Source organism: Myxocyprinus asiaticus, chromosome 35 (assembly GCF_019703515.2).
Source record: "Myxocyprinus asiaticus isolate MX2 ecotype Aquarium Trade chromosome 35, UBuf_Myxa_2, whole genome shotgun sequence".
Lineage (NCBI taxonomy): Eukaryota > Metazoa > Chordata > Actinopteri > Cypriniformes > Catostomidae > Myxocyprinus > Myxocyprinus asiaticus.
The window spans coordinates 2,388,012-2,415,523 of NC_059378.1; the positions used below are offsets into that span (position 1 = coordinate 2,388,012).

General features: G+C 37.8%; 1 protein-coding gene across 1 annotated transcript in view; it reads right to left on the reverse strand.

Moving 5' to 3' along the window:
- The window catches only part of diaph3 (diaphanous-related formin 3), a 484,493-nt gene that overhangs the window by 247,584 nt on the left and 209,397 nt on the right, over positions 1–27,512 (reverse strand). The window contains 5 exon segments of the mRNA XM_051672192.1: positions 11,982–12,096; positions 16,730–16,939; positions 16,942–17,046; positions 26,070–26,174; positions 27,368–27,432. Coding sequence (XP_051528152.1) covers positions 11,982–12,096; positions 16,730–16,939; positions 16,942–17,046; positions 26,070–26,174; positions 27,368–27,432 — 600 coding nt within the window.

Below are 27,512 nucleotides of genomic sequence, written 5' to 3' on the forward strand. Positions count from 1 at the left end.
CAGTCTTTTAGAAACCCAGGTGTGTGTGAGTGTGTCTATATAAAAGGCAATGTACAATCATGTGCCTCTTCAAAATGCATTAGCACTGAACCCTCAACCAGTAGGCCTCTGACAGAAGGAAAGAATATGATAGAGAGAGTGAGATGTGGATGGAGAGATGGAGAGAGAGGGGGAGAGAGAGATGGAGAGAGAGAGAGAGAGAGAGAGATGTGGAGATTGATGCAAATGAACAACAACATGTGGGTGCTGAGTGTAAAGGTGTAAAGAGATTCATAATTGAGAGTAAGAAAAGGATGAGGAATGGAAGAGAGGAGAGAGATCTGTTTCCATACTTTAGAATATTTTTTGACTGCACAGGCAAAGATGCACAAATGAAAGGAATTAATGACTGACAAATCATTTGGGCAATGTCATATCTTGATCTTTATTTTATTTGTCATCCTTTTGATGACATTCAATATATATTTTTGTAGCTAGAGCAGTTACGTCATAGCCTGACATGCATCTCTACGAAAATGTAACAACATCTTGCGTCAGCACAGTCCAAAACAGCTGTGATTGGTCCATTTTGTTTCCAGAGACCATCCCCCATGATAACAATATCTAAGGTAGCACCACATTTTATCTGAAATTATTTGAAGATATATGCATCACATAACATTGTATATGGACTAGGGAGCATTGTTTTAACAGGAACACCTGCTGTTAATTTTAAACCTATTCGGTTTATGAAGTTACAAGCAAAAATTGAAGAAAAAAAAAACATCTGTTTACAACTAATGAACTTTACAAGAAAATTTTCTCTAGGCTTTTACTTGATATATATTTGGTATGTAAGTGCCACAATATTCGTTGTATTCTAATCAAGATCTTTCCGATCTGTATACAATGTTTTGACCTCACAGTATGCTGCACAATAAACAATCATATTTCATAAATTAAGAAAACAGAACACTTCAAATTTGTCAAACATTTAAAAGGCACCTCTTCAGATTTGATTATATTGCCAATACGCATTGTAAAGTCCAGTCTTTAAAGCTGAAGTATGTAACTTTTTCAGTTTTAAAATAATGTCTTCTATTCCAGCTTAATATGCAGAGACAACTATAAGTAAGTTATTTGTAGGTACATTTTCTCTAAAACTGTAAACACTGTGTTTCTGTGGTGCTTTAGAAAAAATGTTTGTTTTGAGCAACCCGCTTACTCGCACAAACAACGTTACTCAACCAGTGGGTTGGGGGGCGAGACTATCTGACGGCTTGAACAACAGCAGACGAGGGGAGTATTCAGAAAGCTGTTTTGAAAACACTGTTTATTTGTGCAATGCCAATCGGTGGCACTAGTGTCACAGAAATTTCATGTGTCAGCTTTAAGCTTTTAAACGACACATTTTGTGTTGATCAAGCAGATAGTTATTAATTAATTTGATGAGGGTCAAAAGTTTGCCAAAATATTTGTGTATAATTAAGCGATGCTGGTTTATTTTCTCTCTGCATGATACGTAATATGTACCTAAATATTAACTTGTTTACATACTTGGATGAACTTGCTTTTAATGCTACAAAAAAATAATAATAAAAAATTATAATAATCCACAAATTACATTGTTTTTGTGTATTTATGACTATTTTAGAAATAAAGGCATTAACTCAATATACTAGCACTTGGCTTTGTACTTGCAGAATCACACAAACACACCAACGCAGAAGTATATATCGGCTTTAAGAATAGAGGGATGATGAAAGACAAAGACATACATCATCTCTCTGATCTGGGAAATGGAGCTTTGTGCAAAACAACAGCAACCAAACACAAACACACAAACACACACACAACATTCTTGAAATCATTAAATCAGTGTTACACAAACACTTCATTATCTATATTCTGGATCTTGACAGAGACAGAAACACAACTGTCTCTCTTCCATTCATGCAGTGAGTATAAATACCTGCATCTCCTTCTCAAATACATTTAAATATACATCTGTGACCGTCTGCTATTTATAAAGGAGTGTCTCTGCATGTGTGCACTGTTCTATACGTAAATTGGTGGAAATGCTGCTGTCATTCAACCATACATAAAATATTCCATCAAAATCTTTTGTAATTTTTTTTTTTGGGCTGTCTGAGTATTTCTGTAACTGCTGATCTCCTGGGATTTTCACACACAACATTCTCTAGAATTTACTCAGAATGGTGCCAAAAACAAACATAAAAACATCCAGTGAGTGGCGGTTCTGTGGACAGAAACGTCTTGTTGATGAGAGAGGTCAACAGAGAATGACCCGACTGGTTTGAACTGACAAAATCTACGGTAACTCAGATAACCGCTCTGTACAATTGTGGTGAGAAGAATATCATCTCAGGATGCTGTTCTGAGATGCAGGTTGGTGCTGTTTTGGCAGCACAAGGGGGAACTACACAAAATTAGGCAGGTGGATTTAATGTTGAGGCTGATCAGTGTATATCTCACATTAAAACTGGTTTATTTACCATTACATAAATAAATACAAATATGAGGTCGACCAATATTGGATTTCGCTGATATGACAATGTGTTGAAAGGGTCGGTTGAAAAGGACTACAAGAGTCCAAACTGAATTAAACATCAGATGCAGTTTATGGTGCAACACATCCACCAGTAACCAAGAACATAATAACAATAATAATTAAAAAAAGGTTCGTTCCGTAGAGCAGAACTTTTGACTTTAAAGGATGAAATACACTGGGGACTCTTATTTTGAAAAGTTTGTGCTTCACTGCATCCAGCTGCTCACTCAAAGAGATAAGGGAAATAAAATGTATACACCTACAATAATCTATAATGCATTACAATATAAACAATTAAAAGTAAACATTTCATATTTCATCAACACTACATCATCATCATCCACAGTTGCTCATTAGTGATCGCTTGTCATTAATTTCTTTTGAAGTTTGATAATTACATTAGGTCATATCACGATTCTTTCCGCCCCCAATTTTTTTTTCTCCCATTTACTCCCCAATTTGGAATGCCCAATTCCCAATGCGCTCTAAGTCCTCGTGGTGGCGTAGTGACTCGCCTCAATCCGGGTGGCAGAGGACGAATCTCAGTTGCTTCCACGTCCGAGACAGTCCATCTGTGCATCTTATCCTGTGGATTGTTGAGCACGTCACCACGGAGACGTAGCACATGTGGAGGCTTCACCCTACTCTCCGCGGCATTCACGCACAACCCACCACGCACCCCACCGAGAGCGAGAACCACATTATAGTGACCATCAGGAGGTTACCCCATGTGACTCCACCTTCCCTAGCAACCGGGCCAATTTGGTTGCTTAGGAGACCTGGCTGGAGTCACTCAGAAATTGAAGACATCTTTAAATGATAATTAAGACTTTTGTTGTATCGTTTAAGACATTTAAGACTTTTTATGACCTTACATTTTGGAAAACTAAATTTAAGACATTTTAAGACTTTTTAAGGATCCGCGGGATCCCTTTGTATATATTCTGCCAAGATTCGATTTAGAGTTGACAACATAGCTAGCAAAATAACAAGCTAGTCACACATACACATTCAGACAAAAACATAGAGACTAGAGTGAAAGACAAAATATGTGCAGAATGAAATGCATCTATCTTACAAGAAATCACATTTAAAACTATTCCATAAAGGACTCCAGACTTGGATTCAACTATTTATTATAGTCTCAACCAACTCAGTTACCTTTATACCATAAAATCCAGTGAAGATTCTGGACCAACGATACAAACTTAAAAGCTAGACCTACTTCACACCATTTCATCCAGAGTAATTTGGCAACATGAACAAGGGGTCATATTACAGAAAACTGAACATCACTTCCCACCTACTGGTGGCTTTGTTTCAGGTTACATTCTGACAGTTTTTGAACAGTACTACCAGAAAAATATTCCGCTGAGACATCCAACCAGCCGTTCGCCACAGCAACCCAGCTTCAGCACCTGCTCTCAGGGGACAGGGCCACATCTGGAGGGGTGGGTGGAGAACAGATTTGTCCCCTGCAGATGTTATCTACTCACAGAGGCTACAGCACCTGTGCTCACACTCTCTCAAACACACACAAAGCAGGTGAGACAGATGACATACATACAAAGTCACACATAGTGAACACTCTCGCAAACTCAGCACCTGCTCCCTATCTCATTCCAGTCGATGGGGCAGCGGTACAGGCCATCTGACAAGAGAAACACGATCACCTCAAGCTCACAACATCCACAACAAATAACCATTAAAAGCAGCAAAGTCACATCATTAAAAAGTACTTGCACTCTCTCCCTTTTGCTATTATTTCAGAGAAAGAAGAGAACTGAAGCCTCAAACAAACAGAAGCAATTTCAAATAAAGTGTCAAATTTATAATGAAAAAGTTTGCTGCAATGCCTGTTTGCCTTCTTAAACGAGTTTTCAGCATTGTAAATAATAGTGTTGGGGTTTGCATGCATTTACATATTCATATCAAATTACTTGTTTCCTTTTTGTGTGCAGGATTTTTTTTTTCTCCATTGTATGACAGTTGTATGATGTAATGCAATATTTAAATATAATATTTTACAAACATGAAAAAAAGCTGTGTTGTGTCCATTTGACACAAGTAAAACGATGAGAAGTTCAGCCAATAAAAGACAAATGAATAATAAATAAAACTGTTCATAGCATACTTTGTTTTTCCTTGGTTTGCAAGCCAAAGTTTTCTTGACTAACCACTAGGCGCCACCATGATGATGCTAACTGACCCTACACAGAATTGATAAATTCCTAACGTGGGCTTGAAAGAAAAGTGGCATTTTAAAGCATCTTTATCTGACCTTTTTTTTTTTTTTGTAAAAGAAATAGTTATATTACACAGTAATTTGATTGAAAACTGTGGACACTACGAATCAGAATCGAGACAAATGATTATCACAGTCACTTGAAAAGAGAAAAGTGTCATTCGATGGCGATTACACACCTGATAACATTAGTTATCAGTAAACAGAACTGCTCATGACGGCTCATAACACACTCACAATGATGCTGTGCACTCTATTTACTATTGCCTTAAATTTGTATGAAAATGAATGTAAGACCTGAATCAATATGTAAACAAATTGACATTAAGTTATTAGCTTTATTGTATATTCAAGCAAATGTACTGTAGGTGTCCATGCTGCTGTTATGCATGTTCATTTGGGAATGAGGGCTGACAGTTTCACACAGTTTAATGCAAGTGAAAACAATGGAGACCGGGAAGAGAAAACTGCCATCTGTTATGAATCGTAGAACACTACTGCGTTCAGGAAAAAAAAAAAAAAGGTGGATAAAATCACATAATACTACTATTACTTTCCTCATTACTTCTCCCACTGTGTAGTTACATGGGCCGCAATATACTTCCTATGAAATCAAAGATCGAACGGCAGTGAAATCAATTAGAAAAAAATCTGGCCAAAAAGAAGGTGTTACAGTTTGTCTCGGTGGTTTGCAACAGCTTGCCTGGGCAAACTTTTAGGAAAATGTCTTACAGGCTGCTATACACCCTCTTACTAACACTGGTCCACGTCACTGGTAGGTTTATGTTGTTCAGACAGTCAAGATCACTCAACATGAACACACCACCGTGCAGATTTAAGCAAACTGGTGCAAATGTACCTATACTGACGGCCAAAAGTTTGGAATAATGTACAGATTTTGCTCTTATGGAAAGAAATTGGTACTTTTATTCACCAAAGTGTCATTCAACTGATCACAGTGTATAGTCAGGACATTAATAACATGAAAAACTTCTTAAACTACTTCAAAGAGTTCTCATCAAAAAAATCCTCCACGTGCAGCAATGACAGCTTTGCAGATCCTTGTTATTCTAGCTGTCAGTTTGTCCAGATACTCAGGTGACATTTCACCCCACACTTCCTGTAGCACTTGCCATAGATGTGTCTGTCTTGTCGGGCACTTCTCACGCATCTTACAGTCTAGCTGATCCCACAAAAGCTCAATGGGGTTAAGATCCATAACACTCTTTTCCAATTATCTGTTGTCTAATGTCTGTGTTTCTTTGCCCACTCGAACCTTTTCTTTTTGTTTTTCTGTTTCAAAAGTGGCTTTTTCTTTGCAATTCTTCCCATAAGGCCTGCACCCCTGAGTCTTCTCTTTACTGTTGTACATGAAACTGGTGTTGAGCGGGTAGAATTCAATGAAGCTGTCAGCTGAGGACATGTGAGGAGTCTATTTCTCAAACTAGAGACTCTGATGTACTTATCCTCTTGTTTAGTTGTACATCTGGTCTTCCACATCTCTTTCTGTCCTTGTTAGAGCCAGTTGTTCTTTGTGTTTGAAGACTGTAGTGTACACCTTTGTGTGAAATCTTCAGTTCTTTGGCAATTTCAAGCATTGTATAGCCTTCATTCCTCAAAACAATGATTGACTGATGAGTTTCTAGAGAAAGTTTCTTTTTTTACCATTTTTGAACTAATATTGACCTAATAATATTGAATATTGATCATTTAATGAACCAAATATCTTTCAACTGTGTTTGATGTAATGGCAGGTGATTTTGTAGTATCAAATTAGCAATTTATCATGATTTCTCAAGGATAAGGTGTTGGAGTGATGGCTGCTGTCTAGATTTGATCAAAAATGACTTTTTTCAAATAGTGATGGTGTTGTTTTTTACATCAATAATGTCCTGACTATACACTGTGATCAGTTGAATGCCACTTTGGAAAATTAATGTACCAATTTCCTTCCGAATCAGCAAAATCTGTACATTATTCCAAACTTTTGGCCACCAGTGTACATCTGTACAATCGTTCGCGTAGAGACATTTTCCAAGAACATGTCATGGGATTTTTTTAAAATTATTTTTCTTTTTTTATTTGTCTACAAAAGGAATCAGATTACCCAAATACTCTCAAGTGCTCATGCACTCATGTACCATCTTCAGCGAAAGCCATTCACATATCTGCCCAAAATATGCCCTCTTATCATCATTCTTTTGTCTGTATTCTACCCATTAACACGCTTTTATACACCCAACTTTGCAGTAGTATCAGTGTCATCATAAATTACAATAGCAATGTAATCAGCGCATATTATGGTCCCATATAACGGTTAGATCAATAGCGCCATGGATTCAGAATGTAAGCTCCTATCTACTTGAATGGGGAAAGACCGAAATCTCAAAAACGGTTGGCCAAGATTACGATCAAAGAACGTATTTCAAATCATCAATAAAATCTGACAACACTGGTATCAAACTGTGCTTCTTAACCTCAGATTACGCTAAGAAACACAATTTTCCCGGCTTGTCTAGCTATAGCGCATGCACGTTATCGAGTTGATTGACAGGCGGTGTCTGTATTAAAAAGGTGATTGTCTCTTTTACCTGTGAGGCGGGACTTCCTTTCTACATCCGTTAACCGTTGGCTGCCATTGGGCATTCCAATTTGTCCCATTCATTTTAAAAGAAGAGGCCCGTCTCTGCTAAATAGTCTTATCACCTCTCACTGTGACTGGGAAGAAATTATCTAATGACAGTTTTTGCAGATTAGTTTATAAAAAAAAAAAATAAAAAAAAAAAGTATTTTTAAACTTTGTAGGAAATTTTCAGTTCTGTAAATTAAAATATGTTTTCACAGTACTTTAACTCTTATTTCAAAAGATCAAGGACCATTTGATTTCTCATCATATGACCTCTTTAAAGAGTGAAGTGTCAGAAATGTACAAACAAATTTTATCCTTATGTATTTATGTGGTTTTGTGCTCCAAAATCTGATCAGCACACATCAGTGATGATTGAATATAATCTGTCTCATACTTTCTGCTGTGTGGATTCTTCCATGTACTCCTTTACTTAGACTACTTAATACTATGTGAATGAGTACTCGAACTGCCAACACCAGTGAGGAAGACAAGGAGCTTTATGACTGATGGATAATTTTAGCAAGTTGTGTGAAATTGCAGACCAGAGTATCAGGGCGACAGATTGCCGGGCATGTTTTTTTTGTGTGTGTGTGGGCTCTTTTCCAACAATCACTCAATGGTCCAACAAAAGCCTAAATCACCTTGATAGAGGTTTGATGAAAGTCAGGCAGGGCAAGACTCTGATAAGGCACTCCTGGTGATTGTTTTCTGCAAGACTCTAACAGATTTCAGACTGAAAAAATCAAGCATCAGTTCAATCACTGCCATCAATTCAGAGACGTACAATAACAAGCACAATTACAGTTGAGAACAACGAACAGCAGAGGTGAAAATAAATATTTCAGTGAATTAGTTTTGATTCCTCTGTTTAATGTTTAATTGGGCTCCAGATGTCGCCGCACTTATGGGAAATTAAGAGAGCTTGAGAGACTGGATGAAGACCAGCAAGTGAGGGAGCATTACAATGTCTTTGTCAGATGCCGTTCTCACATGACAAAGCAGCTTAAGAGGATTCCAAACATTAGCTTCTGCCCCATAAAAAAATGCAATGAATAAATAAAGCAAATACAAAAGCACTCGCAGCAGTTACCAAGGACACTTGAGGAGTAAAAGAAGACTGAGAGGAAGAGTCCATCTGTGAGTGAGATGTGCGCAATGTCCTGATGGGCCCCTGGGTGACCCACAATGCTGAGTACATGGTTCTTTGAGAGGAAATCTGGATTCTGTCAGTCAAAGGTTCTGTAATCACGTCAGGGAACATGGCATGCTCATCCTGAAGTAGAGTAGAATCTGACAGGTTGACTTCATTTTTCAAGGCCTGAATAGCATATGACTGACAGCACCAAATCCTGCTTCAGGTCAACAAAAAGAGCACTGTGTAATGCCCATCCAAGTACTCTATCCTAGACAGAGCCATTAGAAAAAGCTTTGGTTCATTAAGTCAAAGCCGATCAAACTTGTGCAAAGTGGCCCCATTGGTGATTCTATTTCCTGTGAGTACCACTCTCTAACCATCATCAATTTCTACTTTAATTTGGTGGACAGAGTCCTTACAGGCAGTAACACAATAAATTAATTCATTGACAACATCTGTTTTTCTCATTGTCACACCCACCTCACCAAGGTCAAAAAATGTCAATGTTTTCATTAGGGATTTGCAAAATAACTTTCAAAATCGACTAGACAGTGGGTTGTCTAAACTGGTGATTCACAACTGGGGGTACCGGGGGAAAAGTATTAGATTTTTCTGTGTGGAACCTAACAAAATCACAAGAGTGGCTTAAAATAAAAATAATAAAATTAGGGATGGGTAAAAATATAGGTTTTCCAATTAATCACTATCTTCATTGGAACAATCCCGATATTGGCGAAGTTCGGCACAGATATCTTTTCACTGTGTGTCGAGAGTAAAGGTTTGGTTTGACTTGTCTTGTGTAATGTGTGAAAAATTAATTCTAACCAAACATAGTAGGTATGTGCTAAAGAAACCATACGTGTTCTCATGAATATGCGCTCACTGGCAGAACTGCCGTCGGTATTCTTAAAGATACAGTACCGTTTTAGATCTTGTTCTACATATCAATGTAAATCCTTATAAACTGTACAAATAATGTAAACACGTAATAAAACATATGCACAGAATATAACATACGCACATTCAAAACAACATATTTATTGATGCTATGCATAAAATTTGTACATTTTTAAAAACTTAAAATGTGACCAAAATATGAAAAACTGATAGAACAAAATTTGTTAAATTAATATGTTGTAATCTACAAAGTTAGAAGGTCCTCTGTATAATTAACAGCATTTGCCAAGATACAATTTATGCAAGCAAAATTAACATTATAACTAAAATATACCTTAATATATAATGTAATTGTTGATATTCAGTAATAATAATCAGTATTAAAGATGTTAAATTATTTAGTCTTTGGGACACATCTTTGGTTTTGTGTTGATGAAGGGTACTTCAGCCTTACTAAAGTTGCTGTGGGGGTACTTACGGCAAAAAAGGTTGGGAAATACTGGTCTAAACGACTAGTCGGACATAAGGAAACCCTATATATTTAATTTGGTTTAGGGTAGTGTCCAACAGACATGATCAGATAAGTAGGAGTTTAACAAATAAATAGGCTAAATAATTTATTTTTTGCACAAAACTATCATAGTTCTCACACAAATACCCTATCGAGCATAACAACTGGAATATTACTTACAGAAGGTCACTTTGATAGTCTTGAATTTGTAGTCAATTGGTAAATTTGTTACACAAGTGGTGCTTTCATGATGGAAGTGGATGTGCTTTAAATGGAGTGAATTGGGGACACAACATCATGTAGAGACATTAAGCATGCTGACATTGTCTAAAACTGTAAAAATATTACAGCTGCAATCAAAATAATCTCAAGAGCTGACTATAAATGAATGAATGAACATTACACTTATATAGTGCTTTTCTGACACTACACTCAAAGTGCTTTTCACAGACAACAGGGGACTTTCCTCAACCACCACCAGTGTGCAGCATCCACCTGGATTATGCGACAGCAGCCATAATGCGGCAGTACGCTCACCACACACCAGCTATTGGTGGAGAAGAGACAGTGGAGTTATAGAGCCAATTAATTAATGGGGATTATTATGAGGCAATAATTGAGATGGGCCAATGGGGGGAACTTGGCCAGGCCACCGGGGTTACACAGAGTCAGGACCTCGGTTTAACATCTCATCCAAAGGATGGTGCCTTTTTACAGTATAGTGTCCCAGTCACTATACTGGGGAATTGGGACCCACACAGACTGCAGGGTGAAAACCCCCTGCTGACCTCCCTAATACCTCTTCCAGCAGCAACCTTAGTTTTCCCAGGAGGTCTCCCAACCAGGTACTGACCAGGCTCAACCCCATTTAGCTTTAGTGGGCAACCAGACGAGAGCTGCAGGGTGATATGGCTGCTGACTGGTGAAAAAGTCCTATAATAATGTACGTTTGAATACGAAAATGATAATGTCATTTATACAGTGACGGTGCTGATTAATAACAGCTGCGCAAGCTGGTTTACATGTCTTGGGTGATTGAGTCATAAGTGTCCCAATGTTCAGTGGATCAGTACCCTTACCAGTGCCCGAATTCGTGTTCACGATATACTGATACACGACACTGGGAGCTGACTGAGACACAGGGTGAGTTTTCTTCAGCAGTGTGGACCAGTGATGTGTCTCCCTCCATGTTGCAGGAGAACTTGTGAGCGAGTGGAGCCGGGTTTGCACGCAGATGCAGAGGGAGAGTGGAGACGGGGTTGCACGGAGAGTGCGCGAGATGCAAACACTGGCATGGCTTTACGGAAGAAACGGGTTATGTAACGCAACATCAAACTATATCAATATAAATTATATTGTCTTATCATATATCTCATTTGAAAATATAACGATATATCTTTAAAAGTCGATATACCACCCAGCCCTAGCACACAGCGGGAAAATAACACGAGATATCACTGGATCTTCTGAATTTTAGGAACCATACAGTGAATTTTATTACCATACAGTGACTACTGAATAAGCACTGTTGATGTGTAAGTGTCATGATCATGTGTTCAGTGTGTTAATACGTATGTATTAAGCTGTCTAAAATCAGTAAGTTGTAGAAGTTCAGAAAGAGACTTAGAATTTTAAGTTCTCAAAGTGACAGTATGTTTTCAAGCTACAATTAACTCTTATCTTAAATGATGCCAACAACATTTGGCATGAACATTTTATTCACCAAGATATGACCACTATAATATATCCTGCAGATATGTTGAAAAAAGACAGAATAAACTGAAGTATAATCATCTCGCACGTACTGTCTACTGACAAATGGCCTGCCGGGTACTCACAAACCCATCACTGTTATGCTGCCATGTTTAAAGTTTTCAATATTAACTTTAATTTTTTACAGCATAGTGTCAGGTCAAATAGATTTCTGTGAAGAAAGTATAAAGGACATTTATTGAAATGTTTGATTGTGCTAAGACACACAACTACCACGTAAAACTGTTAAAACGGACTGACCGGTTCTCTGTGTACAGAAGGTGATGGCCAGTCTGGAGAGCAGGTCCTCATTCTCGTAACAATACTCATTAGCGACGATCCAAAAACAGCTCTCGGACATCTCCTGGGGTGAAATCTACACACAAAAAGACACAGGAAGAGAAATTATGGACTGACATAATCATGACACCTCAAGGGAGGTCAGAATGTGGGAGTGGGAGAGTCTAAACACAAATTTACAATCAGGCCCTATTCGGCCCTATAGTTTTCACTGAGGTTAGGGAAATTTGTGTTTCAGACGCACTTTATGATCAAGTCTGTGTTTTTTCTCACGCAACCTCTGTAAAAATTCCAGAGTAAATTTCCTACTGTTCAATTTGGATGTAGATTTTTTGTCATCCTTCCCAAAAACAAATAAATAAATAAAACAAACAAGTAAAGCCAAATGCCAGAAACTGCTATGACTGACCACTGTAAAATCAGCGGCAGGTAAGATAGTCTACTAACCTTCATTTATTTTACGCATTACGCTCAATTACATAATGTTATAATTATATAATTCACAGATAGGTCTTGTTTATTTTAATGGCTTTAATGGCCACTTCTATAAACTCAAGTCAAGTTTATTTTAATAGGTTTTTTAAAATAAGTAATGTATAATGTATAATGAATAAATTAAAATAAAATCAATAAATTAATATTTAATTTATTTTTGTAATGATAAGTAATTAAAAAAAACAAAAAACAGATGAAGTTTAAAATATGTAAATTTTATCACCAAAAGTAATTCAATGTGTTCAACATGGAGATCTTTAGTCCCATCCAAATCAGTACATGAAATCACGGACGTCGCCATCGCGATCATTTTTTTGAATTGTAAAGTGCATGATATGTGGTAGTTTAATGACATTAACCGTCAAAGGTGAATTTACTTGCTGGTAACCATTTGACAACTTTTAATTTGGCACGAAGCAAAAGAAAACTAAATTCAGTAGACAAGACCTGGAGGTTCTTGAGGAAATTACTGCAAGAAATAAGTTCAATGGGCTTTTTAATTATATCAAGTCATCGGAAAGTAAGAGAGCATGAAAGCATGGGAAAGCATGGGAAATGGTGGTGGCGAAAAAAGGCCCTTTCCCACTGACACTACTGAAGCCCGTTTTAGGTACTTCCCCCCGGGACTAGTACTTTTCGCCGCTTTCGCACCTAAGGAACTATAGTTCATCAGAGCCGTTTTTGGGGAATTATTAGCTCCTACTCTGGAGTAGGTACTTTGGGGGCGTATAGGGACTGTTGGAGACTGTGGGAGGTGCTGCAGCCTGTGATTGGTAAACAACTACTGTAGCTGCTAGCATGCAACTCAGAGGATTGTGCAAATTTTACAATTCCCTTAACAGAAATAAAATAAAACCAACAAAGTCTACAAAGAGGATCACCTGTTTCACGTGTGTGTGTGTGTGTGTGTGTGTCTTCATCTTACTATCAGCCCCACCAAAACTAGGCACCTGCCTGGGAATTTTGTACCATCGGACACTCCACCCCCCCAACTCCCAATTGGTGATAGAGCAGTTGTGGAGAGAGTGGAGAGTTCCCCATACCTGGACAGTGTGCTCATGACCAGCTCCGGTTTAACAGCGGAGGTCTCACTCCGAATCAGTCGAGCGGCATTATCTTTTCATCGGTTGCGTAACGCTGTGCGGAAGCTACCTGGTCTGTCGCTCTACACGAAGTTTCAGGTCTTCTCGGCCATGGTCGTTCCCTCCCTTCTCTACGCTTGCGAAACATGGACCCGTTAATGGAACATCTTCGCCGGTTAGAAACATTTAGGCTGACCTGCCTACGATCCATCCTGGGTTTAACCAGGCTGGATTGAGTGAGGAGCTCACAAATCCTTGAAAAATCTGGACAAAGTCCCATCGGTGAGCTCCTCCAGCAGGCAAGGCTGCGTTGGCTGGGCCATGTAGCCCGCATGCCTAACAGCTTTTGTTCGGCTGGATTGAGGGGGCTAAACGGGCACAGCACGGGTTAGAGATGAGATGGGATGATGTGGTACAGGAGGATCTGGAGCTGAGTGGACTTGCCGCTGACTGGTACCAGCGGTGTCAAGATCGGACTCTGTGGAGGAGGCTTGCGAAGGACGCTACTGGGCAGTTGGAGGCAGTCGCCCTCCAACAACAACGGTGGGCGGAGGAGCGACGCTCACAACAACGAGCGGAGCATCGGGTGGCTAAAGCACAGCAAGTTGGCACAGTAGGGGGCACAGGTGGTCCATCAGCCGTCTCAGTCAGTCAACCCGTGGCATCTGGGTCTGCCCCATGACCTCCTGCCAGCGGGCTTTCGACACTTCACGTGGCCTCAAGGTGCACATAACCTGGCACAAGTGTCGTGGTGACGTCACCGCCACTTAGTGGCGAATGGCAGTTGTTGTTGTCTTCATCGGGAGACACGCTTGGAGTTTCCATCGTATCTGTACTGTTTGTGCTGTGTGACTATGAAGAAATTAAAGTGATTCCTGGATTACTACATTGAATTTTTCCTGGGATGACAGATATAAATAATCAGGTGTTTATCAAATGTAGGTAATTGAACTCTATTGTACACTAAACCATCACGAAATCTAGTCTACATGAGGGAAGTATTGCCTGTTACTGTGTGGCAACTTGCATCAAGACGTATTTTTAAGTCAATGAGTGAGTATTTCAGTAAAGTAATTTCTGTTGAGCCATAAAAGCCTTTATTGTAAAACATTGTTTTCATAAATAGGTTTATAGTGCTTTCAACATCTTGTCCACTAAATTCAGCACATGCTGCGTGGTAGTCTGACCGCTCGTCTCATCTTTCACTACGGCTGCAGCACGCACAGCTCTCGTGCCCAGAGTACGGGAAAATGCTGCCTTCGGGGGCTGTGGTAGGATGAAAGGTAGGATGAAATAAGGTGCTAAGGTTCAGAGACCAGTTTCCTTAAGAGTTCCATTCATCCAGAAATGCTGTCATTTAAGCCATTAACTGATTAGGCAGCTGCCTACGTTTTCGGATGCAGCCAACGCTCATGTAAAACAGCCCTAACAAAACTGTAACTCCGATCCCGGGATCCTCCATCAGTGTTGTTGAATTCGTTGTTGTTTATACTGAATCACACGTCACTACCACGTCAGAAGAAAAATGGTAGATACTAGATTACATCAGTACAGTGGTAACTTTTGGCAATGTGAATGCAACAGGGGAAAAGTCTCCTCAGGTGTACCATTCCTCGTAAGAGCTCTCATATAGAAAGTTACTAAAGGAAATGTACAGGACTGTTGGTGGGAAAGGGCCTATTATATTCTTAACTATTTTCTTAAGTTAGAAATTAAGAAAATGGTATTTAAGAAGAATTTAAGAACTTTTTGTGAATCTGGCCCATGACGCACAATCATTTGTTTATGCTTGTCTATATTCAACTATGGTGCATGAAGAATCATGCCTGGTTTGACATCAACGATTCCAAATGTCAGAACGTTTTTACTGTATGACCATTCTCTACACGGACGACTTTCACTGTTAAGAACCTTCTCCCTCTGAACACATATACATCCTCCTGCGAACGTTGGCGGGGGTGAATAGCATGGCAGATGCCACTTAAGCCCAGGTAAACCATTGTGTTATTGCGACTCCAAATTGTATGGAAAAGAGCACCGTCAACATTCTGTAAAACACCTTTTGCGTTCCACAGAGTAAGGGTTTTAAGGCTACTAACACTTTCTTACAGGCTTTTCAAGATGTTGTCTGGAGGTGTGAAAGGAAGTCATGGTAACGAGGGGGGAGAGGAGAGCATTGTGGTTTGATCAGTTTAATGGAGTTTTCTTGTTGAGATAAAGACTGAAAGGCTAATCAATGAGACAGTCTGCACTAATGAACAGAGCTCACACTCCTGTCTAATACCTGAGCCAATAACAGCTTTTCAACTGTTCTCCATGAGGACGTGTTTGAGGAAATCAAACATCAAGAATGAGACTGAACATGAGCCTGAAATGTAGTGCCTCATTGCAGTGCAGGTGATTAACTGCTGTTTCCAACTGTGTGTGTGTGTGACTATGAACATTCAGTCCAACAACCAGCCCATCTGATGGGCATGCGGTGAAATGTTTACCATGATGCACCAGCTGTCTCGTCTTCGGATTTCTAAACTGCAAAACTCTTGTTAATGAGTGATAAAAGTATTGGGTCAGGAGCCATGAATACTGCATGATGTCGGCTTCTCAAGCAGCTGTTTAAAAAACTCATAGGAGCCTCATTGTGTCCTCTTAATGGCTAATTACAAACAGGTTTCAGATGAGATGAAGCATATGGTGAATTCTTTAAAAAAACATCTGTATTGTAGTGGCAAAAGGGACAGGGATTAAATATTAATCATAATTTATAAACTAATACCAGACCACACGATAGAGCGCATACGGCAACATCTGCCCAGAAATGAGAGTGGCAGTTTTAACAACAAAGACGGAGGGGGTTCGAGCAAGCATTTTCTTAATGAGGGTTGGCACAAAACAGAAGTAGTTTTCTTCACAGTTACTTTGTGAACATCTGTCCTTTTATGCTAGTGTTGCCATTGTGTTTCAGTGGCCAAAAAGTATTTGGCCCCGTTGAAAGCGTGAAAGTTTAAAGACAAAAGAGTAAAGTTGATTCTTGAATTCAAAGGAACACAACAGAAAAATGAAAAGATAGACAGATGAATAGACCGTAGGTCTTTATCTTGGGTCTGTAGCATCTGTGCTGGGCAGAGCTCTTACCTTGGACCAGTTGAGGCGCTTCATAGACGTCTCGGGCTTGAATTCCTTTTTTGGCTTCAGGCCGAAAGGCAGCGTGTATTGGGTTGAAGAGAATGCAAGCCCGTCTAGCCCCAAAGGAGGAGGGGGTGGCGGCATACCGGCCATTAAGCCACAGCCTAGTAGGGGCGGTGGCGGAGGAGGGGGCGGTGGAGCAGAAGCCCCCAGACCAGGGGAGGCGGCGGCGGCGGAACAGGTAGAAATGAGGATGAAGAGGCGGCAGTTGAAGACAAAGACTGGGCAGACTGCACTGAAGGCAAAACCACTGGAACTGCCCCAAACTGTGAATACAAGGGAGAATAATAAAGAGTCAAGTTAAGATATGGTCTTTGTGCTGCATATTAATTCAGTTTTTGTTTCTCAAACAGCAATGGGTAATATATGGACTTTTATGGACTAGAAATAATCAACACTGGGGTCTCCATGCACAGGTTTGAACTACTGTAGCAGTGTACTTCTGGTGAAATGTTTATGGCTCAGGGCAAGTAAACCGAAGATTGCTGATTCAATCCTCAGAAGGATTGAGCCATAACATTTGTGCCCTTGAGCTAAATACCAGGTTGCTCCAGGTTACAAAGACTGTATTTACCCTTTAAAACTTGGCCTATCATATTTGGAACATGATTTTCTGAAGGCTCTACATCATCAATACTTGGTATAGAAAAACATTTGTTGTACACCGGGTACTAGTTGTCTACTGCCTTATGGTGAAAGTTTCCATGCTTAAAGACCTTAAAGGAATATTCCGGGACCAGTTTAAGTTAAACTCAATCGACAGCATTTGTAGCATAATATTGATTACGGCAAAAATGAATTTTGACTCGTCCCTTATTTTCTTTAAATAAAGCAAAAATATGTGTTCCAGTGAGACACTTACAATGGAAGTGAATGGGGACAATCTGGAAACGTTAAAATACTCAACTGTTTCAGAAGTACAGACACAAGACAAACAACGTGTGTTAACATGATTTTAGTGTGATAAAATCACTTACTAACCTTTTCTGTGCAAAATTATATCCAATTTTACAACTTTGATGCCAATATGAAAAAAAAAAAAAAGTGATTTCAACGACTTTAAAGCTCAAATACAAGTTTTAACATAAGAAAGTGCTCTAATATGCTGTGTGTGTGCGCGTATATATACATATATATATATATATATATATATATATATATATATATATATATATATATATACATATATATGTATGTACACACACACACACACACACACACACACACACACACCACCTGCCTAATATTGTGTAGGTCCCCCTCGTGCCGCCAAAGAAAGTGCCATCACAGATGATATTCTTCTCACCACAATTGTAGATGAGGTTATCTGAGTTACCGTAGACTTTGTCAGTTCAAACCAGTCTGGTCATTCTCTGTTGACCTCTCTCATCAACAAGGCTTTTCCCTCCACATATCTGCCACTCACTGGATGTTTTTTGTTTTGTTTTGTTTGTTTTTTGGCACCATTCGGGATAAACTCTAGAGACTGTTGTGTGTGAAAATCCCAGAAGATCAGCAGTTACAGAAATACTCAAACCAGCCTGTCTGACATCAACAATCATGTCACGGTCCAAATCACTGAGATCAATTTTTTTTTGTTTTTTTTTTTCATTCTGATGGTTGATATGAAAATTAACTAAAGCTCCTGACCCATATCTGCATGATTTTATGCACTGCTGTCATACAATTGGCTGATTAAATAATCGCGTGGATGATATCTAGAATTTACTCAGTGGTGCCAAAGTGAGCAGCAGTTCTGTGGATGGAAACACCTTGTTGATGAGAGAGGTCAGCAGAGAATGGCCAGACTGGTTTGAACTGACAAAGTCTACGGTAACTCAGATAACTACTCTGTACAATTGTGGTGAGAAGAATATCATCGATGAATGCTATTCTGAGATGCGGGTTGGCACTGTTTTGGTGGCACGAGGGGGACCTACACAATATTAGGTAGGTGGTTTTAATGTTATGGCTGATCGGTGTATATGTATGCATGTGTGCGTGCGTTTATATATATATATAAAAAAAATATAAAGGTGCACTCAGTAAGTTTTAAGCTGGCTCTTACTCGTCCTGTCGGTCCCAGAAGTACTTATTGTTATGGAATCTATACTGACCCCCATCTACTTCTCATACATCCCTATCAGACATTCTTGTATTTAATCCAAGCGAATTTCCGTGCATTGTTGCACACTGGACTGTGACCGATCGCAAGCTCTCTGCTGGCAGCTAAACACTGTGTGCTTGCGCTTGGCATTTGATATTGCACTGTTTACCTGTGATCCGGGCCTGTGAGAGCTGTAGTACGTAGCATTTGTATCATAACTCCCTCTTGTTTGGACATTTTATCTTTTCACTTGCACTAATTCTGTTTGGACTGTATGTTGAATCACATTCCTGCTGATATCATCACTCTGGACTATACTGTTGACTCTGGCTCCATTTTTGACTGTAGTAAGTGTATTGTGTTTGTTGTTATATTGTTTGGTTTGCTTGTTTTGTTTACATGTACTTTTATTTTTGAGCATTGGCTGCAAGTGCTATATAAAGTAAACTTGTTATTATTGTCATTATTAGTGGTAGTAACTCAGTCAATTGCATGACACATTGTCATGTGCTGTCAACATGGCAGACTCCGTGAGGAGGTGAGCCAGTCATTATAAAATTAAACAGATTTATTTAGTTACTAATATGACCAAAGACTTCATCTCATGTAAGTGTACATCATTTTCTATATATTTCTGAAAAATGCTATATGAGTAAAAAGTTTTGGTAACACTTTACAATAAGGTAACATATGTTAGCATTAGTTAACAACATTAGGTAACAAGAACTAACAATGAACAATACCTATAAAGTATTTATTAATCTTAGTTAAAGGTGCTGTATTTTATAGTCCTGAAGCTTTCACATGACTGAGCCGCTGAATTAGCCACGCCGCCTCATTCCAAAACCCAGCACTCCAAAGATAATTTTAAGACAAAAACAGAGCAATACAGCAGCATTGTTTGTTCCTGTACCTGTCAAATTCAACAGTGGCACAATAGTGCCCTCAACTGACAAACATTATGAATCATAGCCTTAATGATCCGCTTCAAATGAGAACGAACAAAATGATTGACAGGTGAAAAGTGTCAGTGTATGTGGTATTTGTTTGCTACAGCTGTCACAGAGACTGGTGAGATATCTAAGGACACTTATTTTATTAATATCTTTAAGGGAGTAGGAAAAATGTTTGCATATTTTGCTATGAAAAAATAGCTTACAGCACCTTTAATGTTAATTTCAACACAGTAATACATTTTTTTTTTTTAAATCAAAAGTTGCATTTGTTAACATTGTTAGTTCATAGTGCATTAACTAATGAACAATAGTATTGTTATTAACATTAACAAAGATAAATAAATTATGTAAAAATATACATTTTAATAGTTCATTCATGATACTTAATGCATTAACTAATGTTAACGGATGAAACCTTATTGTAAAGTGTTACCAACTTTTTTAATAAGCAAAAACTTACTTAGAGCACCTTTAAAGTTATGTAATGTTTTCTTTTTTTTATAAATGCAGCCGACTCTGTCATTATTAATGACAGTGTTTTACATTACAAGCTCTCATTATGCTATCTTACATTAAATTCATGGTTCTGTTCTATGGCAATATCACATGAAAGTAAAGAAACAAATAAAAATTGATTTAATGAGGTGTTATTCCAGCTGTAGTAAAAGTACATTTCAAAGATTAATCAGATCATAACCATTTCTCAACTCAAAACACCTCAAATTTCCATCAACCAACCAAAGAAAACAAGCAGCACGACACATTACACTAGTGAATCCACTTCATTTATCCTGAATGGCAAACAGCTGCAAAGGGAGTGGATTTATTGAACAAGTATGTGCTCTAATTCAAACCGCGTACATGTCAGCCTCCAGATAATTCACAAGTTAAGAGTCAGCATGACTGACGGTCCGGCGTACATAGAGAATTGACTGGGTGATTACGTTTTGCGGTGCTGCAAACGATCGCATCCCAAAGAGATGGATCAGCTTAACTGCATGCACTCCAAACTTTCACTTCGCTCATCGGCCACCATTATTTAAGAATTGATCTGCTCTATCGACGATAGCCTGGTAAGCCACAATGCAATTGATCAAACAAACTGTTCAGTGGATCCCCTATTTCTCATGTCAATGAGAATGGTTTGTAGATCAACAAAGCTCCGTAAAAGCAAAAACAAAGGGGCTTCAGTCTGAGGAAAAAGTGGAGGAGAGAGGTGCAAGAAAACAGAAAGAGAAAGGTTTTTGGCTGGTGTCACATGTCCCACAGCTTAATTTAGCATTAGAAGACAAAATATCAAAGCAAGTGTCCTTTATTTTAGATAAAGTCAGTTCAAGCACACTTCCATTCAAAACATTTCAAAAAAAGACATTTGGAAGGTGTTAATTGATAAAACAATATACAGTACATATATTAGGGCTGAAACGATTAGTCAGCGTTACCGATAATGTCGACAAAAATGTAGTTGTCGAATAGTCGCTTGATCTCATTTAACGTAACATGAGATCACATTAAACTCTAATGATGATGCGCGAGAGCAGCACTGCAGTTCACGTCTGACTGAGAAGAGGAAGAATTACACAGATCACAGTCCAGATGCACACTAAACTTTCCAAACAGCTTCAGGTGATGTAGATCGCAAAGTATGAGGGAATTATAATGCAAAAATACAAAATAAGTAAATACAGAAGCACTCTCATTGTGGAATAAGCAAAGCCAGAGCTGCCGCTCCACTGAAGCACAACTTGCGTGTCGAGCGTCTTTAAAGGAAACACCCCGGCGTTACATCTTAAATGCAGTTATATTTAATGCGTTATAGCTTTATTAAAGGTCAAATAATACGGAAGCAGACCATGTAAATAACTACAAACTCGCAAAGTGTCTCGATCTAAACAGGAGAGATTGAAACTGCATCCGGCTGATGTACACTCTGTCACGGGGACGCTCATCCCTCGAGCACACACGCTTAAAGCAGCTAGACTATAACGTGATGGCTCGCGACATATTGAATCATATGTGTCACTGTGCATTTCTTATCATTAAGAAAATTAGCAAAACGCAGCTTTATTAATAAAAGAGAGTTTGTTTTTTTGTGAGTTAAAGATGGATTGAAGTGAACAGTCAAATGTGAGAGAGGGTAGTCTTCGCCCCCATTATACACGGCAACAAAATATGTTTTTGATTCGTTTTTGTTTTGGCTTGATTTACAATACAAATATCTAAAACGCCTTTAAAACAACATACATTTACTTTAGCAGCTATACTGCAGAAGAAAACATTTTTTATCTGAGAATGTCGAATATAATATTAAAAACACAAATATTTTAAAATACCTACAAATCCTTTAAAAAAAAGATGCATTCACCTGAGAAGCAGCATATAAGATATTTAGAATTGCTTTTAGAGAATAGATCTCAAATGTAAGTGTATTTTGTCTTTACTGCACTCGCATAAGTATAACCAAGTGAAAAAATACACTTATATACAAAATACACTTATAATTAAGATACATTCTCTTAAAGCAAGTCTAAGTATCTTATATGTTGCTTCTCAAGTATTTTTAAATGTATTTTTAGACAATTTTAAATGGAAAACAAGACAAAAACACTTGATTACAACAGGATTTTTTGCTGTGAATTTCTTTACTGAATTAAACTTAAAAAAAAAAAATTTTCCTTTAATTCAGTGAATGTCATTTAGAGGAATTTTTAAAAGATGATTTTGTCCTCTTTATTGTTAGCAAGCACGTTTAATACAACCTTTTAAGTCGGGGCACAAGCTGAATAATGATTAATCTTTGCAATAATCGCAGAATAGTCTAATAATTGTTCAATAATCGTTAGATTAATTATCAAAATAACTGTTAGTTGCAGCCATAATACAGTGTGTGTATATATGTATGTATGTATGTATGTATGTATGTGTGTATATATATAGAGAGAGAGAGAGAAAATATAGACATTTGCTACAGAACTCCCTCAATTCTAATTTAAAGACAAAAAAGAGGGACAGAAAAAACAAGACATACAAATATCAAAATAAACAAAAACCAGAGAACATGCCCCCACACCTAACCAACCCTCCCACACCTCCCCTGGGACTTCATGTCATGTTCATGTTACTAATGGGGTAGTCAGTGCTGTACAATAGCTCAACTTACACTTTTAAGATAGTGGAGAAGGGGAAGCCAAATCTTACTGAATTTGGCAATAGTTTAATAGATGGGATCTCTGACTTTTTCCAGAACCGTAATATAATTTTATTTGCCACAATAAGAGCATAAGAAAGAAGCTTTTTTTATATATATTTTTTAAGTGAGGGAAGTTTATCAGAAACCCCAAGCACCACCAAACATGGGTCGGTTGCTAGTACGATACATAACATGTCCGACGTATGAAAAATATTGTTAGTTTAGGGCAAAAATGCAACTATGAAGGAGAGTGGCTTCCTCAATCTGACACTTATCACACAAGGAGGACACAGCAGGAAACATTTTGTGGAAATTTTTAATTTGAGTGGAAAACCAAAAACTTTTCTAGGAACAGTGTTTTAGAAAGTAACCTAAAAGTACAATAATTAGTAATGTGATTACTTTTAGATGAAGTAATCATTAATCTAATTACATCAAAATAATCAGTATTTTGTAGTGGATTACTTATTTTGAGTAACTACCCCAAAACTGTGAACTACTGTCACACCTGTTCATTAAAAGTTACTGAGCAAAAATGCCTCAGAAAAGTTAGTTCTGAGAAAAGCTTAAGCAGCATTTGAGCACACACATGACACTTGCTTTGATATTTTATTTACATTAAGGCATTTTTAAGTGTGGCTTAAATGCCCAAATATGAGTCTACTGTATATCAACCTGAGCCCATGACAAAAAATCTTCAAAATAGTTATTATCTGGAAGAACTCTGATATAATGATTAGATATGGAAAGGCAACAATCTGGGCTTTAGGGCATAAAGTAGGGCAGAGCCATATGTAAAAAAATATTTTTGCGATAACTGCCTTAAAAGATATTGCAATATCCAATTACATCATCAAAACTGCTTTAACATACAAGGATGAGCGAGGGTCAGAGTTCACATACGTAATCCCTTTGATGTTGGCTTAAATGTGAGGAAGTGGGGCAATTCTGTTCCTTATTATCATGGTGTACTAGAGGATGTGTGTTTTGGGGATTGGGGGAACAAAATCTCTCATTACTTGCATAACTACAGGATAGATCGGCCTGGGAGAACAGATGTGTTTATATTCATTGTGTGCATCTAAACAAACTGCCTCCAATTTGGTAGAAGATTTACATTTTACCTCAACGCCAAATGTGTTGTCACTTTTGTGTTTTATTAGAGCCCCGTCATGTTTGGTTTTGTTCAGGGTTATTATCGTTAACAAAAACTAAAACTTATAAAAAACATTTTTGTTAACTAAATTAAGATACTAATATTAGATAAAAAATAATAATAAAAATAATTTAAAACGATCTAAAAAAATCTTGCCTTGACAACTAACTAAAATAAAATACACAAAAACTATATTTACTTTTTGTTTCATTTTTCCGCCCAAAACTGTGTGACTATCAAGGAGCAATATAAACCTCATCTGCAGTTTTGAACGGCCAGATCGCGTACCACAACAACAGGTATTCGGCGTCACGCCTACACTGTGTATTCAAAACGTGAGAGCTGTGTTTAATGAGGTATACTGTGTCAATGGCGGATGGCAGATATCAAATGAGTGTGTGTGGGAGTGCTTTGAATACGACACAGTGGCTCTAAAAACTGAATGCATTGTTGTGACACAATAATTCTGTGGCATAGAAGAAAAAAACACATTCTCAAAAGTACAAGTACAGACTGAGGACTGTTATTGGTCATTTTTATTTTGTTTTAAATTGCTATGTTAATGTTATTTTTGTTCATTAGTTGGCAGTAACTGTAAATAAATTTATCTCAGTAGTGAAAAGAGCATGTTGCATTGTTTATGTAAACAATAAATAATTTTAAGGTTAAATCTGTATACTTGCATAATTATTAAACTATCTCTGATAAAGAAATGAACTATTTTGGTAAGTTTAACAGTGCTACCAGAACTTAAGTATGCCATGAATAAAATGTTATATCATTTTCTCTGTCAGCTTAAGTACTTCATACATTAGTCAAATAGAAAAACTAATATAAAAAGAAATAACTAAAAATAAATATTTGTATTTAATAATAATACAAAAATAGTAATATAAAATAAAATAAATGCTATAATATCACTGGATTTGTTTCATATCTAACAGTAAGGGTAAACGAATTACAAAAATGGCAATGGTGATATATGAGTATCTTAAAGTATAGCTAAAACTCAAATTGTTCGAGTGACCACTAGCATGCCTCTGGGTTTTCTGCATTTTTGTATGTTATCATTCTAGTTGCATTTCCAAAGTAATCTATTGTACATTAAAATTCTCTTTGAAGGCTAAGCAATGCTCTGTATAAACGTAACAGAGTAGCATACTGAATTCAAGTCGGGTTCGCGTCTTTTTTTTAATTGGCAAAATATCTATTTTGTATTATACCGGCCCTGAAACAAAGAGAACATATTACACACATACACAAACATTTTGTGTGTGTTTATCACAGGACAGATAATGTCAATTAAAACAAATGCTTATTAACCTTGGTGTCAAATGATCAGCCATGTCTCAACACCTGGGACCCTATTTTAACAGTGCTACGTCTTAAGCGCAACGCTTTGCAATACATCATATGCACAAAGTCAGTGGGCATAGCCATGAAGTTTTTATATTTTCATACAAGCATGCTGCAAGTCTAGGTTTGTTGGCAAAAATTCTGCGAGCAAAGCACTAATGGGCTGGGTCAAGTCTTCTCTGGTTATTGTACCTGCGTCCTATTATACTGTATATTACATTTCCTGTCAAGCAACATCAATATAAATGTTGACACAGGCTATTCATAAGACTTTGGTAGTGTAAATTGGCTGCATGCAATGTATTAGAAGAATGGAAATTATGGACTATCTGTGTCTTACGTTCTTTTGTGCAATAAGCATGTCCTTGCTGTGAAATCATTCCTATTTTGTCTGTTTTTTTTTCAGACAAATAGCACATTGCGACTCCCTGCAGACCAACAATCACTGAATGCTCTACAACTACTATGCCATTAAAAACCACCTCAGATGTACTCAAAACAAAGAGACTGAAATGCATTGATACCTGGTTTCTAAAGGCCAGAATTTCAGCTTCCAGCTCACTGATCTTCTCCTCTCTCTTCAACAGTTGGGCCTGAGCTTCTTGTCTGCCCAGGAACTCCTCATCAAACTGAAGAGCAAAATCAGACCACCAACAGGGATGACATATTAAAAACACAAAACATGAAACAAAACATAGCAAATTCAATTAAGGGATTAAGAAAATTTACAAGTTACACCAGATTATCTTTTGGTTTAATTTGACTACTCTTAAGGAAGCTCTGTATAATTAGGCTGATTCAGGGTTATGTCCACCAAACACACCAATCAGACAAGTGATGCATACTGTTACATAGGGTAAACAACATATAAACAAATATTTAAGATAAATAACTATAACCTTTTATGGCACAAAATCATAGGACTCACAAAAAACAGTGAGCCATGAGTTGTGCATAATAACGGAAACCTTGCTCATCATAGCAAGCGATGTGAAGTCAATAATTGTCTTTAAATGTATTTTTGAAGGTTGTGAATTTCATATGAAAGTGATGCTTTGACGGCTGTACTTGTGGTGCTTCACAGGGGATGAATTTAGAGACGTAACTTCTCTGAGAGGGTTTTACCATGCTTACCATCAGTCTTACACTGTATTTATACTGCTAGTGTTGCAATATGTATGTAATAAGTGTAGACAGCATTTGATTATAATGGGAGCTTATCTAGTTTTGTCATGTCACGATGTGCTGCTCACAGTGTAGACATGGATTCAATTAAAAAAACTGCCACTAAACGATAGTTAGAAAATGCAAGAGATGACAGACAGACAGATAGACAGAACCCACTAGTTGATCTCACTAAACAACTAGCTGGTTGTTGGATGACTAGTCGACCACCCTGATGAATTTCTTCCTTTTGTTAATGAGAACTTAAGGTAAGAGCGAGTTTCATTTTCTGAATGTGAAACAATAAAAAGTGGCTTTGGTTATTTTAAAAGTTAACTTGCCCATCTAGGAAGGAGGTAGTTAAAGAGCTGTGGTTTGGCATCTATAGATTCAGTGCTCTCTACCACATACATTTCAGCCCACAATTATAAAGGAGTGTTCCAAACAATCAATACAGGCGCCTTTTTAGTCTTAGAATACTGTTAATTACAAATAGCTGTTTGAACGATTTCAAGTAATCTCTCCTTAATTAAAAAAAGCTAAATGGTGCGGTCGTGAATGGTCTTGAAAGGTGGCATTCTTCATTAGAGGAGCCACACTGAGAAGAAAGAAATGGAAAACTAGGGAGGGGTAGAAGAGTACAAGAAAGGGCATCTACCTTTTGAGCCAACTCAGACACCCTCTGTTCAAATTCGTCCGCCCTAGCTTTATCCACACACACCTCTGCGGAGACATGATAGAGAGATTAAATATTTGAGTTTGGAACAAACAAATGAACCAGCTTATAAATGAGAACATAAATA